Source organism: Prunus dulcis, chromosome 7, assembly GCF_902201215.1.
Source record: "Prunus dulcis chromosome 7, ALMONDv2, whole genome shotgun sequence".
Lineage (NCBI taxonomy): Eukaryota > Viridiplantae > Streptophyta > Magnoliopsida > Rosales > Rosaceae > Prunus > Prunus dulcis.
In genome coordinates this window covers 15,807,500-15,821,837 of record NC_047656.1, presented here as the reverse complement: position 1 = coordinate 15,821,837, position 14,338 = coordinate 15,807,500, and the positions used below count along the sequence as shown (strand labels likewise).

At 40.5% G+C, this 14,338-nt stretch overlaps 2 protein-coding genes across 2 annotated transcripts; one reads left to right on the top strand and one right to left on the bottom strand.

Annotated features, from left to right (window-relative positions):
- Nucleotides 1-6,920: 6,920 nt before the first annotated feature.
- On the top strand, nt 6,921-8,558 carry LOC117634278 (V-type proton ATPase 16 kDa proteolipid subunit). Its single transcript, XM_034368311.1, has 3 exons — nt 6,921-7,162; nt 7,267-7,552; nt 8,157-8,558. The coding sequence occupies exons 1-3, from the start codon at nt 7,081-7,083 to the stop codon at nt 8,287-8,289; spliced, it is 501 nt and encodes a 166-aa protein (XP_034224202.1). The 5' UTR covers nt 6,921-7,080; the 3' UTR covers nt 8,290-8,558.
- Nucleotides 8,559-10,545: 1,987 nt separating this feature from the next.
- LOC117635837 (probable LRR receptor-like serine/threonine-protein kinase At4g36180) lies at nt 10,546-14,338 on the bottom strand. Its single transcript, XM_034370207.1, has one exon. The coding sequence runs from the start codon at nt 14,100-14,102 to the stop codon at nt 10,695-10,697; it is 3,408 nt and encodes a 1,135-aa protein (XP_034226098.1). The 5' UTR covers nt 14,103-14,338; the 3' UTR covers nt 10,546-10,694.

The following is a 14,338-nucleotide window of genomic DNA, read 5'->3' as shown; positions in this document are numbered from 1 at the left end:
TCATAATGCTTTTGGAGATTTGTTAATCAGAATTAAGCGAGTTTCATTAGCATCACTTTCTGATGTTTATGACTTTCATTCAAAAATCAATGTCCGTGGCAAGTTCTAACTCGTATCTGTTCAGCAAATCTCCAAAATGCTTTTTATTTCCTAGGGAAACTCTCAACAAAAAGGTATGAATTAATTTGGGCACGTTTGATAACCATTTCAATTTTAGTTTTTAGTTTTCATTTTTTATGCTAGAGTATAGAGGAAAATGAGAAAATGGGGGGGTAACAAAAGTGAAAACAATTTGAATTAGTTTTTAGTTTTAGTTTTCACTTTTATTACTCATCCCTCCCATTATCTTCTCTCATCTTCCCTCTCAATCCCATCTCCACTCTCATTCTCACTTTCATTCTCCCTCTTTTTCCTCTATATTCTAGCACAAAAAATAAAAAATAAAAACTAAAATTGAAATGATTATCAAACAAGCCCTTAAATTCTCGGCAGTTCAATATTTACACTTAAACAATATGATTGGACGAGTATTAAGTTGGTACCAAATAATAAACTTACTAGTCACTAGTGAGGTGCAATAATCATTGCAATTAATTAATTTGGTTGCAAAAGAATTCATGATCATGGTGTTTTGGTGTTGTTGGTATCCCGTTTTGCCGTGACTACTATCTTCCTCCACATATATGGACCCCAAAACTGAAAGCTTCATGTTATCTTTCCATTCCTTTCCTTCTTCTTCTTCAACTTCTCGTCAAAAATCCTTTGAAAAACAACAATTATCTCCCATTAATATTCTGGGTAGTAGTCGCTTTTCTTTTTCAAACAGTCTTCTGACTGACACACCTGCCACGTCGGCACTGAAATTACGACCTCGAGCCACGTGTTGCCGCCAAACACCCCAGTTCGGCTCGATTCGCGCGGCTCACATGGCTTCTTGGTTATGCTAGCTAGCTGCATGCCAGTTTACCAAAAACTCCTCCAGGCTCCGGTGTGAATAGTATTGGAAGGGCGTTTTGGTCATTTAAGAGGCCCACGCACTTCCGTTTAGGGCCTGGAAATGATTTGATTTCTTTGTGGACAAGTATTTTGGAGAAGGAAAGAGTAGAAAAAGACAGGGAAAACGTATAGTGAGGAGAACAATCGAAGCAAACCAACGCGTGAGACAATCTGTGGTTTTTTAGGTTTTTTATTTTGGGGTACAACTTTACGTAGAAGATAAACAAAGCAAAGCAAACAGTACAAATAAATATTTCCTAAAGACTATAAAGACTAGATTCTTTTCGATTTATCAGGACCCCGCCTTAATTTGGTCAAATATCGTTTTACAAATAATATTCTACTTTAATATAATCTAAACTGCGTGGAAGGAGAATTCTCGAGTGTAAAGTAGGGAACACATACGCTCTAGTCAATTTAACATAGTCTTTAATAATAATAAAATAAATTTCACAGTCTTTGATCAATAGTCTCATATATAATATTCAAACATGAGGGAATTTGGGCGAGTGAGTTCTAGAAGATGATCAGTGGACCAAACTAGCTAGTACGTGGTTCCATCTGCATGCTCGTTAATTTCTTGATGGATTTATTTATCGATATGTTAAGTATTAGTAACTATCATAACAAGAACTAATCATGGCAGTCTTAATATATATGTTATATATGTAGTACTCGTATCTTTTTTACTAGATGCCTTGAGATTTTTTTGGTCGATCTGAATGGACTACTTTCTGCCAACAAACTGAGTTCTTTTTCTGATACAAAGTCACAATCTTATCCCACTGAATCCATTTAATTATTATGCCTAAACGTTTTAAATGGCGGTTTTGATATACATCTTGATCATCTTTGTATGAATAATTATAGGGAAGAGCTTTCTTTGCTGCATGTCATTTTCCATGGAAGAACAAATAATAACAAAGAAAGAACGTTTGGTTGAGCAAGAGATGAAACCGGCCACACACAAGGGAATCATTTTGTGACGAAATGTGAGCACTTTGTGCCTAAAGGTAATTTCTGGTTAAGGAAACAAACCTTGCGAAAATGAAAACATACGGTATTAAAAAAGATAAATCGCAATGAATTAAGGTCAATTATCATTTTGTGCCTTGGAATATATATAAGTTCTGTAAGTATAGGTTTGTTTTTTGTGAAATTGATAAAAGTTCATTCTGATATAATAATAAGACTAGCTTTCTTCTTCCCGTAATATTGGACCAAGAAAAGAGAAAAGACTTGTGCAATTCAATGCATTTCACATGTAAATTTGGTGCACAAGGCCAAACGACAGAGTTTCTAATGATGTGAAATCGGACCAACTTGTTGTCAAGCAACATTACCTGCAATGAGAGGCCACATGGCGGGGGGATCTGTTTGTGTTGAAAAATTATAGACTTTTTAGCCAAAAATCATGAGTAATTTTTGGAACAAAACATGATGCACGTGTAATCCAATGAGGCTAAATTTGGATAGAAATCATTAAGCCCTTCTCTTTTTTTATGTAATTTGATGCATGAGGGAAGGTGAGATTTCAAACTTCGATCTGATTTTACTTTTGTTAACACAAAAATTACTTCTTGCTAAAAGAAAGAAGATGTCGGCAATACATAGTGAGATAGATTTTTAGTGGTGTTGTTAATTTATTCATGTTATTACACGTGTATTTATTTATTATCATTATAGATAAGTAAGGATGAATGAGATTCTTGTCCTAATTTGGTCCAACAAACATGCCTTTAGCTTAACAATTTCTATATTTTTTTTTCTAAAAATAAAAGTATACATTAAATTATATAAACAACGCTAGTTTGTAGTTTCATTGACTAATTTCCAATGACTATATGTTCAACAAAATAATATTTCCTAACTAATGTGTTGTAGTTTTTTCTTTTCTTTTTTTCGTGTGAAAAGTTTTTATTTATTTAAATTTTTATTTTTTCAATGACAAACACAAAATGAATATCAGAGACAAATAACAAAAGGGAATGCCTAGACTAGGCAAATAGAGATTCATGCAATCAATACAATACAAATACATAATAAGCCTTGAACCCTATATATATGAGAGACCAACAAAAAAAAAAAAATTCTAAATCCTAAAAACATAATGCGTGCAAGAAGAGTATTTCATTGAAGAAACCATCTAATTTAGTAGCTCAAGACAAGGACGTAAATTGCAGGGTGATCCCAACTTTGAACATTGATTGACTGATCTGACGCACGGAAAAGGTTGCAAACTTGTTTGGGGACGGCAGAGGGTAAGTTTGTAACTATAATAGAAAAGAAGTGGCAGTTACGGAAACTAAAAATACGAAGGGCAAGCTATGAAGCTGTGAAGCCGTGGCTCCTGAGTGGAGGATAGTGAACGGTGATATGGACGTGCAGTCCACGTAGGACGGTGATGGTCGGCCGTGGTCTCTCCAATCATGCGGCGGACCGCATCATTGAGCTTATGAGACTCACTGTGGTCCCCACCATAAATTTGCCTTTCCTCTTCTAACCCTCTTCTTCATAGGCTATCTTGGGGCGGTGAGCCGAACAATCACCCAAATAAGAATCTTTTTCGCTTTTAATGTGCGTAGTTTGTGAGTGATTGAATAGAACTGAATTGTGAATGCGTTAAAAAAAAGATAAATTTTCTTTCAATTCTTTTTAAACTAATTAAAATGCTTCATCACTGAAACTATAAACGTGTGTTTTTTTTATTAATCCAAAAGCTTGTAACAAACAAAATTAAAAAAATGTGGAGAAATTGATATTGTTAGGGTTAGCGTAAGCAGCAAAAGGAGATCCTTTGGGGGTCCTATTAGGATCTTATAGCCCTTTTTGACATCGACCACCCTCCAAACTCTCTCTCTCAAATCTCAATCTCTGAATTACACCCTACCCTTTACAAATTATGTTACGGAAATTATGTCTTCTTTTTGAAATATGGTTTTCATGGTGGTTGGTGAAGTGAAAATGACCATGAATTTTCTCAATTATTAACTTGTAAGTAGTTATATAGAGAGAGAGAGCTTTCGTTGAGGAATACTCTTGTAAGGCTCACTTCTTTATTGTATTTTACTAATTCAAATAGTCTATTTTGTAGATACTCATTGAAAAATTATCTTTACAAAAAAATCACTTGAATCCGATATCATCTGATCACTCAATTAAATTATTAAAATTTAAGTATTTTCTTGAAGCATCGTGTTTATTGATTTTTTTGGTGTGAATGAGATGCCTTAATGATTTTCAATTTGCTTGGTTTTTTGCAAGAATGATCTATGAATGGAGACTTGAAAAATAGATGATTTGGATGTTTTAAAAAGATTCGTAAGGGATCCTAAAGGGAGTCCCTCAAATAAAAGTATTGGAGAGTCTATATATAACTAGACCCTTGAATATCTCTCTTTATTGTAAGGTGTGAAACACAAGCTTGTTGCAGGGACATGGATGATCATTGCACTTCTTGTAGCTTCAAATAATTCTAACATTTTATTCAAACATAAACATAAAATTATATATTGCCTTCTAGACCCTAGCAATTGATGGAAATTGTTTGTACCTTTCTAGATTTTTGACGGGGGAAAAGTTAAATTACGTGTATTTTGTCATTTCTGTGAGGTGATGATTGATCATAATGCAAATTAGAGTGGATATCCCGTGGCCAAGTTATATGATCAGATTTTTTTTTTTTTTTTAAAAAAAAGAAGAAGTGTTAGGGTTTGATTGAAGATGGTATCAAATTAGTTATCAGAGCATTCTAAAATGGCCCTAAACTAGAAATATTGTAGTTGTGATGGTTTTTGGCATTGAAATCATTACCAGTGAAAAGTCCAGCAAAGAGAAGAACAGTGTTGGAGATTGAACCCAAAGCACTCATAAGTGTGCCAATGAAGTAACAATGAGAACTGAAGACTTGTATGATGCCTGAGAGATTGATTTGGAAAACCATTCATGAGAATTGGCACAGGCTCCTTTTCTCTCTTTGATGCAAGGGATATTAGGAAAAAGAAAAATCGAATACAGGATCTCGGATGCAGAGATAAACACTCTTAATTACAGCAGTTGAGCTGCTAAGCATACGATGATATTGACAGATAGGTTATCAACTTGAACAGGACTCTCTAGGTATGCAAATTGGGCGGAGATGGGCCATTGATTGGGAAAGGATTGGAATAGATGCCATGATGTTGAATGGGGTTAGGTGAGGGGTCCTCTGCTACAAGCAGCAGCAGAGACTATATGATGGTGGGGGGTTTCCAAATGAGCTGCCCCTGACTCTGCCCTGTGTTCATGAACAATGAGATCATTCTAAGGTTTCAGTGGAGGGTCCGAGTCGAATAGATAGTGATGACAACGACAACGACAATGACAACGCGTATAAATTGACTTGTTGGATCTGTTGCTTGTGTTGCACAGACATGCCTCTCTTGGTTCTTGATACAATTTGGCCCTGATTAGACATGTTGTTTGTGCTTGTTTGTCAAAAAGGTTTGATTGTTGGCGTGTTACCTTTTTTCCAGTCAATGAAGCAAAATTCAATTGGGAACTGTCTTGCATAGAGAGTGATGTCAGCTCATTATTCTGCAGATTAATATGGCAAATGCTAGTAGCAACTAATAAGCTCAATAAATCTCAGTTGCATATAATTAAAGAAATCATAACAAGTCGAGCGGGGTTACCACAGTGGTTGTGCCCTCTCCCTTCCCTCATGCTTGGTACCCACGATCGAAATCATATGTTTCTTTCCTCCCAATATAACCAAAAAAATAAAATCATAAGGAAAAAAAAAAGAAAAATTAAATTTGTGAAATGATAGAAAGTATGACGCAATTTAGAGAGATTTCAAATGCTAGGGGAAGTGGACTTATCACCACCAAAGGTATGGAAAGCATATCATAGAATGATTACACTTCACTGCCTCACTGGGGAATGTCACTGAGATTTCAAATACCCCTTTTTTAATTTTTCTTTATTTATTTATTTAAATTTTCCCAGTAATTTTATGTGCTTCCTTCATCTCTCTGGCCACACTTGGACATGGCCCCATAAAATAATATCTGAAACCAACGTGTGGCCAACACCTCTCTTTTATCTGTAAACATCTTCTGGAAGTAATAATCTGAGATTAATTAATCCTCCTCAATAAGCATAATTAAGTAGAGCAACGGGTCAATCAAAGTCAACCATTTCAGGGTTGGGGAGATTGTATTTTCTGCACCACAACAAATTGTTTGAAGGCAGAATGATGAAAGGGAAAGAGCTTTTTAAATGCATATTAATAATCACAATGTATTCAACGTTAAGCATTTGCACGGATCCATCAAACCAGTCATAATTATTTTACTTTAAACTGACTCTTGCATTCTTTTTCATCTTTTTATTGGGTATGTGAATGTGATGGTAGATATTAATGGAAAAAAGCAAAGAAGATGAAAATAAAAAGGTCATGGTGGTACTTGTTTGCATGATGGTGGTTTTACTCACACTCTTGGAAGTCTTTTTTCTTTCTTCTTTTCATAATAAAAGTGAAAATGAACATACACATGGTACAATTGTCTATTGGTTACTGAAAATAAATATTTTAGAAAGAATTTAAATGAGTTGTTATGATCAATTGTCTATACGTGCAAATTTAATTTCTGATCATAGATGAATGTAAAAATAGAACACGGCGGGAAATCAAAGGCACGCTTAGGCCAAAAGTTAAGCCTCGACCGGCTTGATGATTGGGCTTTGCAGGCATTATAGCCCATATCACTCATAAAAATGGGGGAAGCCTATTTTTTTAGTTGGGCATTGTGAAACGACAAGTCGTTGATCGAACATATAAAAATGACCCATTGGGCTGGCCTGTATTGTAGGCCCATGAAACGCCCAATTCAACATTTATCCATTTTGTCCCGTTGCCCATCAATCAGCGGGCCCCACTGAAGCTTCAGAGAAAGAGGCACCACACGCTGTCGTGACTCGTAAGCGACAAAACGCTCGTGTGAGTCCAAATCTATCAGTCTCTAATCTCCGCGATCAAAATTTCCCAAATCTGAGAGAGGCTGAAGCCAATCGCTAATCGGAAAACCAAAAGCAAAGAAAATGGCGTCATCCACGTTCAGCGGCGACGAAACGGCGCCTTTCTTCGGCTTCCTCGGTGCGGCGGCCGCCCTAGTTTTCTCCTGTAAGTGAAAACCCCCAACTTTCCCTTCAAATCTAGCTCCAATTTGCACATTTCATTTCTGCGTGAAAATTGAATGACTTAGAGGGGCTTTTTGGTCAATTCAGGTATGGGAGCAGCGTACGGGACGGCGAAGAGCGGCGTGGGCGTGGCGTCGATGGGGGTAATGAGGCCAGAGCTGGTCATGAAATCGATTGTTCCGGTGGTTATGGCGGGAGTGTTGGGTATCTATGGTTTGATCATTGCTGTGATTATCAGCACTGGGATTAACCCGAAGGCCAAATCTTATTACCTTTTCGATGGCTATGCCCACCTCTCCTCCGGCCTCGCTTGCGGCCTCGCCGGACTTTCCGCCGGAATGGCTATCGGAATTGTCGGCGATGCCGGTGTTAGGTAATTTGGTTTTCCCTCCATTTCTGGTTTTTGTTTAAGTTTTGTATGGATGAAGCTATGTTTTTTTTGTGCGTTGGAAGAGAATTATGTTTTGTCTTGAGTAATTGGGTATTTGAATAACTTGTTGGCATTGTTATGGGATTTGATTAAGGTTTTAGACTGGCAGAAATACGTGGAATTTTCTAGGCAATGTGAAGAGAACTGACCTATAAATGAAAATTAGTCTACAATGTTTGTTGGGTTTTGATACAATTGGATTGGATGAGTGTATTAATGGGAAAGAAATGTGATCACCCTTCTTAATGTTTCTTAGTGACTCTTACAGAAGAAAGACAAAATCTTTTCCATGTTGGTAGAGTGGTAATCCCTAGTCTTCTTGTGTTTGCTGCCATGAATGTTGTTCCACCCAGTTTTTAATTGGATGTTTCCCCGAAGGGTTTTCGAGATTTATTCTCCCGATTTTAGGTGCCGTGTTTTTTTGGTTCTTGGCTCTGCAGGCAGTACATTTGGATTGCTCCTTGTTTTCTTCTTGTGCAATTGATCTTTTTTCTTTTCTGTGATAGAATGTTTAGTATGTTCCTGATGTAATAGGTTTATTCCGCAGGGCGAATGCGCAGCAGCCAAAGCTTTTTGTTGGAATGATTCTCATTCTCATCTTTGCTGAAGCTTTGGCTTTGTACGGTCTCATTGTCGGCATCATCCTTTCATCCCGATCCGGACAATCCAGAGCAGATTAGAGATGGCATTCCTGCCAGCTTCGAATGTGTATGTTGTTGGCATCTCGGTTACTCACAGGTTTGTGATGCTCATTCGCAGTGTGCAGTGTTGTGTCAAGTTATTGGTCTTGCATAGGAAGATCCTTTTTCTGATTGTAGAATTTGAAGTGAATTGTCTTTGAAATAAAGCTTTTTTAGCTGGTTGTTCACCTGCTCCTTTTTCTACATATTAGTTTGACATAATGGAGAAATCATCATTCTGGAATATTCCACTCCACGAATTTGTTTTATGTTTCTGATCATCATATTCAATGGTTTACTATCATTTGATAGATTATTGTACAGGGAAATCCTTAATACATTGATGACCTCTAAAAACATAATCTTACTTATACTAAGCCGCTAGCTCTCACCTCTGAACCAAGATTAGTCCCTCCCTCCACAGACGGTCTCAGACTCAGCAAAACACCTTGTGAAAAGAAAAAGGCCATGAAATCATTGACGCCTTCCTTCGATAAGTTTAAACTAAATACTGCAACGAGCCACCGCCCCTGACCAACCGCAAAAGATTTGTGCTAACGCTCCACATGAAACACAGAGACAAAGTGATGGGCTCCTACTTGTCCCATGTGTTCGCTGAGGCCAATGCAATTGGAGAAGAGAAAAAGGTTGAGAAAATGATTGTAGAGGATTAGGATAGGTTTGTGTGGAGGAGAAGGGAGTTTTATTAGGTGGGCAAGGTTTGGAAAAGAGGCTACTTATTATTGTATGGTCCTCCTGGCACTAGCAAACAAATCTAGCTTGATTGCGGCCATGGCTAATTATCTCAAGTTTGATGTGTTTGATTTGGAGCCTTCTAGTATTATTCACATGACTCAGAATGGGAACTCAAAATTCAAGTTTTTGTTTTGTTTTGTTTTTTTGTTACATTGGAGGAAAGAAACCCTTGAGGTTTCGAAGCTGGGTGCCATGGGGAGAAGGGGAATCCACCAACACTGTGGTGGGAATCCGTCGGCCAAGTTTTTTAATTCTTAGGGATCGAATCTGTTTTGGGTCGGAATTGGACCCAACTATCTCTTGTTTGGGCTTCTCTCTTAACCCATATGTTGTTGGGTTTTTTCTTACATATCCAAAGTTGAACAGAGTTATAGGCTTTTAAGCATAATTTGTAGGTCCAACTATGTTGGTCTAGCCTGCCAATTTCCACCGTCAGTCATTCTCCTTCACCTAGCCATTCTCAAGGGGGTTTTTTTGGCCTTTTTTTTTGGGTGATGCCATTTATAAGCGTTGACTTAACACATTTCCATTGACCATAAGAGAAAAAAAAAACGTATTTTCTTTATCGAATAACAGAGACCAACGTTTGGGAAAATATTTGTTAAACAACTTATCGTGCTGTGTGTTAACCAAAGGAAATCAGAAGCAACGTAAACCAAAATAAATTTTAAAAAATAAAATCAGAGACATTCAAAAGAGGAAGATCCATAGCTTAACGGTCACTGCGTTTTGCCCAGTTCCCAGTGTCGCTGAACATATATTTTATTTCCACACCCAACCATTCGTTCAACTCTTGCATTTATTTAGTATTTAGTTATTATATGTTTGGGTATTCCAAGGCGAATCTTCTGGTTGTTGTCTCTTCTTTTGTGCCTCTAATATTACAAAAATATTTATGGTATCTAAATTTCATTTTGGCTCATTTTGGAGCCAAATTTCAAGTTTGGTAGCATCAAACCACGAATGCCAATTAGATGACGAATGAGGCACACTACACTACTACTACGATTCAATTGAATGAATCAATTCATTTCAATACAAAATAGTCACGAGTCACGACCCACTAAAAGTTCCAAGTACTGGAAAGAGTTATTGAGTCCTGATCCAGTGGGACCTGAACTCAACGTCCTTGTCTGCACCTCTCCACTCCAGTCCACTGCCATGAAACAAATCAGCGCCAGCAGCTTACCCCACGTGGCAGCCCAACAGATCGAACTCACGTTGAATCTGTGTATATATGCACCACTCAGACCCCCACAACATTAACGGCTATATTTTCACGAGCCCACATGGCCCCGCCCGAAACCAAATAAACAGTTCCTTTCGTCGCTTGGTGTGCGGCGGGAAACAGAACGGTGGGGCCTGTCTTTTTCACTCTTCTTTTGGCTTTTTATTTAATTAATTAACTGCGCCTGTCCATTTCGTTGACTGAAAATCTTGGATTTTACTCAAATCCCCCGGCGGACCCCACAGCCCCGGCTAGGCCGGCATAGACGAACGTGCTAAAAGGGCAAAAGCGTAAAATAGACAAGCCAAACAAGGAAAAAAAGTCCAAAACTTCAGCTACGGTAGACTACAGTTAAAGAAACATTTTTAAAAAAAAATTAAAAAAAGAAAAAAGGAAAGGTCAAAGTTTGTTGGGATTCTGATTACGCCGGAGATGGTTGAGACGTCGGGTCAGCGGAGGAGGGAATATCGGGTCCGACCCGGCAGCCTTCGAGCATGAAAACGATATCGGACATGGTGGGTCTGTCAAGCGGGTCGGGTGCTGTGCAGAGCAACCCAACTTTCACTCCAAGCAAGAACTCTTCCCACTCCGTTGACTCAGGGTCGAGCTCAAGCAAACCCGGCTCCAGCAACTCTGTGATTTGGCCTTTTTGGAGCTGCTTCTTCACCCATTTCACTATGTCTTCGTCTTGGGTAAACATCACCGGCCTCTTCCCTGTCAAGAGCTCAAGCAAAACGATCCCATAGCTGTAAACATCTGATTCTTTTGTGACTGCTCCTGTTAGAACTGCTTCTGGAGACACATAGCCTAATGTCCCAACTGTGGTTGAGCTTGAGGCCTCAGCTGGGGTTGCCAATGTGAGTTTGTCTAGCCCGAAATCAGACAGATGGGCTTCGAAATCGGCGTCGAAGAGCACGCTTTGGGGCTTCACATCGCCGTGAACCACTGCGGAACTGTGTAAGAAGGCCAAGCCACGAGCAATTCCAAGTGCAATGAGGTGCCGCATTGGCCAATTGAGGACATGGCCATCTTGGTGTGATGCTTCTTGCAAAAGGGTAGCGAGATTTCCGTTGGGCATGTAGTCATAGACAAGAAGCCTCATGTCTGGTGGCCCGGCGTAGTAGCCTCGAAGAACTGTTAAGTTCCGGTGCTTCACTCTGCCCAGTGCTTCAGCTTCTTTTCTGAACAAGTTTTCATTGAGTGCTCCATCTGGGAAGCGGCGGACCGATAACACCATACCATCAGCATAACAAGCCTTGAAGACCAACCCATATCTTGTTCTGCTGAGCACATTTTCTTCGTCGAATTGTCTGGTAGCTTCAATTGTCTCTGCCAGTGTGATTTTGTTGTTGAACATAACAAGCTTTGGCCCTCCACTATCAGAGCTTCCACGGCCCCCACTGGCCCCTGAGCTTGCCCTTGCTGGACTCCTGTTCTTCTCTCCAGATGCCTTTTGTTTGAGCTTTTTGCGCCACCTGAAGAGGCTGAAGATGTAGAAGCAGCAACACAGAGCTAATAGGCAAGCTCCACTTGCAATAATAGCAATCATTAGAATCAGCCTCTTCTTGTTGTCACTCTTGGTGCCTACATCCTCACATTTCCGATCCAATGGCCGCCCGCATAGGTTTTTATTTCCTCCAAATGCTGATGGATTGTTGATCCGAGAACCAAGCAATTCCGGGATCTTACCATCGAGGTTATTCATGGAGACATTGAAGTTCACAAGGCCAGGAATTAATGTAAGATTACAAGGAATTTCCCCACTCAAGTTGTTGTTCGAAAGATCCAGAGTAGTTAGGTTTGATAGCTCAGACAACGAGACTGGTATGCCACCTGAAAGATGATTGGACTCCAGTAACAAAGCAGTTAGTGATGAACATTTGGAAATTTCTTCTGGGATTTCACCTGTTAAGTTGTTGTTTCCCAAATCAAGCTCCTTCAACAATGAGAGGTGAGAAAGATCAGCTGGAAAGCTGCCTGTCAAAGAGTTTGATTGCAGCTCTACAACTTGAAGATCCGAGCAGTTTCCAAGCTCTGGTGGAATCACACCCGAAATGTGGTTGTCAGCCAATGACAGAACAACCAATGACCGAAGAAAACCATAATTCTCCGGAATATGACCAGAAAATGCGTTGGAACTGAGGTTCAAATAATGCAGGCCCATCAAACTACTAAAGCCCTCAGGAACATCTCCAGACAAACCGTTCTCTTGCAATGCAATAACTTGCAGATTGGGTAACCCAGAAAGCTCAAAAGGTAGCTCACCAGAGAAGTTCTGTTTGCTCAAATCAATAGTTGTAAGCCTGAAAAGACTGGCCAAGCTGCTAGGAACCCTCCCAGAAAAGCCATTACCACTTAGATTCAGAACCATTAACTGACTCAAATTCCCAATAGTGATGCCAACTTCACCAGAAAACTTGTTCCTACTGAGGTCCAATGTGGTCAAATTGCCCAACCCCATAAGCACCTCCTCAGGCAAAGTTCCAGTCAACTGGTTCCCTCTCAAGCTCAAAGTCTCCAGCCCCAAAAGGTTGGGAAAATTTGCAGGAATTGAACCCAAGAACTGATTTTCCCCCAGGGACAGCACCTTCAAACCTCTCAAATCACCCAAAAACAAAGGAATTTCACCCGAAAATCGATTCCCTTGGAGATCAAGCACGCGCAGTAAGCTACATTGCTTAATCTCTGCAGGAATCGGACCGCTAAATGAATTATTAGCCATTTTAAGCTCCTCTAATCTGGTTAAGTTTCCAATCTCTGGCGGCACCACACCAGAAAATGAGTTACTAGAAACATCGAGAATCGTCAAGTTTGATACCTGTGTTAACCACCAAGGAAAATCGCCGCCAATCTGATTGTGTTGAAGATCCAAAACTTGCAGAGCACTAAAACAACTCGCTGTTTCAGGCTTCACGATATCCGTGAACGCATTAAACCCCAGCTGGACGATTCGAAGCGACGGCGTAAAAACCGAAACGTTGCAGAACATTGAGTACGGGACAGTACCAGACAGAGTATTCTGTGAAAGCGCGAGCACTTGAAGCTTCGGTAGAGCGCCGATCGCCGCCGGTATCACACCGCTGAGCGCATTGCCTTCAACGCTCAAATGCACGAGCGCCAAGCAATTGGCGAGCGCCGAAGGCAGTGGTCCTGATAAGAGGTTGTAGTCGAGCCAGAGGAACTCGAGCTCTTGAAGCTCGCCAAAGCTCGCCGGAACCTGACCGGAGAACTGGTTGTACGAAAGGTTGATCAGCTGAAGGCCAGTCAGATTGACGATGCTCTTCGGAATCTCGCCGGAGAATGAGTTTGAGGAGAGATCGAGGTACTTGAGCCTCGGAGGCAGCTCGCCGGAGATTTCGCCGGAGAGGTGGTTACTGGCGACGTTGAAAATCTGGAGATTACTCAGGTTTCCGATCTCCGCCGGGAGCTTGCCGGAGAGTGAGTTGTTCTGCAAGAAGACGGAGCGTAGGAGCGTACATTGGGAAAGCGAAGACGGAACGGTGCCGTTGAAGGAGTTGGACCGGAGGCTCACCTTGCGCAACATGCGCAGGTTACCAAGGCGGTCGCTGAGTCGGCCACCGAGTTCGAGACGAGGCAGGCGGAGCTCGCTGACTCGGTTATCAGTACAATCGACTCCCCTCCAGTCGCATGGAGCCGACGGCGTGGTTGAATCCCAGCCGTTCAATGCGCCAAGTGGATCGTGGAGGTTGAGCTTGAAGGACGTCAAGGCCTCGATCTCGGCAACAGTTTCGGCGCTGCGCTGGGCCCAGGATAAGAAAGGGGGTGCGCACAGTACCACAAGGAAGAAGAGAAGCGCAGCCCCGGCCATAAAGTGGCGGTTTTTTTTATTTTTTGTGTGGAAATGAATGAAACGGGTTTCGGTTTCGTATTTTAGTTCACGAGAGGGGTGGGTTGAGGATAAGTAAGTGCTCAGCGGGTGTGTAAATTAGCAGAGGCCGGCCGGTAGGGGCAGAGAGAGGTGTCGCCATATGTTGGGCCAGTGCAAGTATCTTTCGGTCAGAGTGTGAGAGTGAGAGAGCGTTGATGTTGAAATTGAAATTTTTA